The sequence below is a fragment of the Hippopotamus amphibius genome, chromosome 2 (genome assembly GCF_030028045.1).
Source record: "Hippopotamus amphibius kiboko isolate mHipAmp2 chromosome 2, mHipAmp2.hap2, whole genome shotgun sequence".
Taxonomy (NCBI): Eukaryota; Metazoa; Chordata; class Mammalia; order Artiodactyla; family Hippopotamidae; genus Hippopotamus; species Hippopotamus amphibius.
Window position 1 is genome coordinate 200,062,690 of NC_080187.1, and position 1,095 is coordinate 200,063,784.

General features: G+C 45.7%; 1 protein-coding gene across 1 annotated transcript; it reads left to right on the forward strand.

Moving 5' to 3' along the window:
• Positions 1 to 426: 426 nt before the first annotated feature.
• LOC130845990 (non-histone chromosomal protein HMG-14-like) lies at positions 427 to 767 on the forward strand. The gene has a single exon (XM_057723903.1). The coding sequence runs from the start codon at positions 462 to 464 to the stop codon at positions 765 to 767; it is 306 nt and encodes a 101-aa protein (XP_057579886.1). The 5' UTR covers positions 427 to 461.
• Positions 768 to 1,095: the final 328 nt, after the last annotated feature.

A 1,095-nucleotide genomic window follows, 5' to 3' on the forward strand; every position in this document is an offset into this window, starting at 1 on the left:
CCTAAGTGATGTGGAGATAGGCAACCTACCCAAGAAAGAGTCCAGAGGAATGATCATAAAGATGCTCCAAGAACTTGGGGAAAGAATGGATGTACAGAGTAAGAAGTTTCAGGAAGTTTTTAACAAAGAATTAGAAAATATAAACAACAAAACAGAGTTGAAGAATATAATAATTGAAATGAAAAACACACTAGAAGAAATCAATAGCATAGTATATGAGACAGAAGAATGGATAAGTAAGCTGGAAGACAGAGTGGTGGAAACTGGTGGCTCAGAACAGAATAAAGAAAAAAACAGGGGCTCCCAATCCGGTTCCATCCAGTTCTCCCACCGCCCCCGCCGCGGGTCCCAGCAGCTCAGGCAGCGGGAGGAGCGGCAGCGGCCAGACAGCCCAGCTCCGCGAAGGCTCTTGGCGCACCACGGCCCGCAGGCACCCGGCACACGCCCGCCCTGCCGCCACAATGCCCAAGAGGAAGCTCAGATCCGCCGAGGGGGCGGCGAAGGAGGAGCCCAAGAGGAGATCGGCGAGGTTGTCGGCTAAACCGGCTCCCGCAAAAGTGGAGACGAAGCCAAAAAAGGTGGCGGGAAAGGATAAATCATCAGACAAAAAGGTGCAAACAAAAGGGAAAAGGGGAGCAAAGGGAAAACAGGCCGAAGTGGCTAACCAAGAGACTAAAGAAGACTTACCTGCAGAAAACGGAGAAACTAAAAACGAGGAGAGCCCAGCCTCTGATGAAGCAGGAGAGAAAGAAGCCAAGTTGGATTAATATCACACACATGGTACTCAGTGGTCCCTGTCTCCCTTCTTGTACAATCCAGAGGAATATTTTTATCAACTATTTTGTAAATGCAAGTTTTTTAGTAGCTCTAGAAACATTTTTAAAAATAAGGAGGGAATCCCACCTCATCCCATTTTTTAAGTGTAAATGCTTTTTTTTAAGAGGTGAAATCATTTGCTGGTTGTTTATTTTTTGGTACAACCAGAAGATAGTGGGATATTGAATATGGGAGGCTTTGATTGTCTTGGGTGTCAGCTTAACATTCCATAGATGGGGGGTAGCTTTTATATCCTATAATACAAAGCACACTAAATGG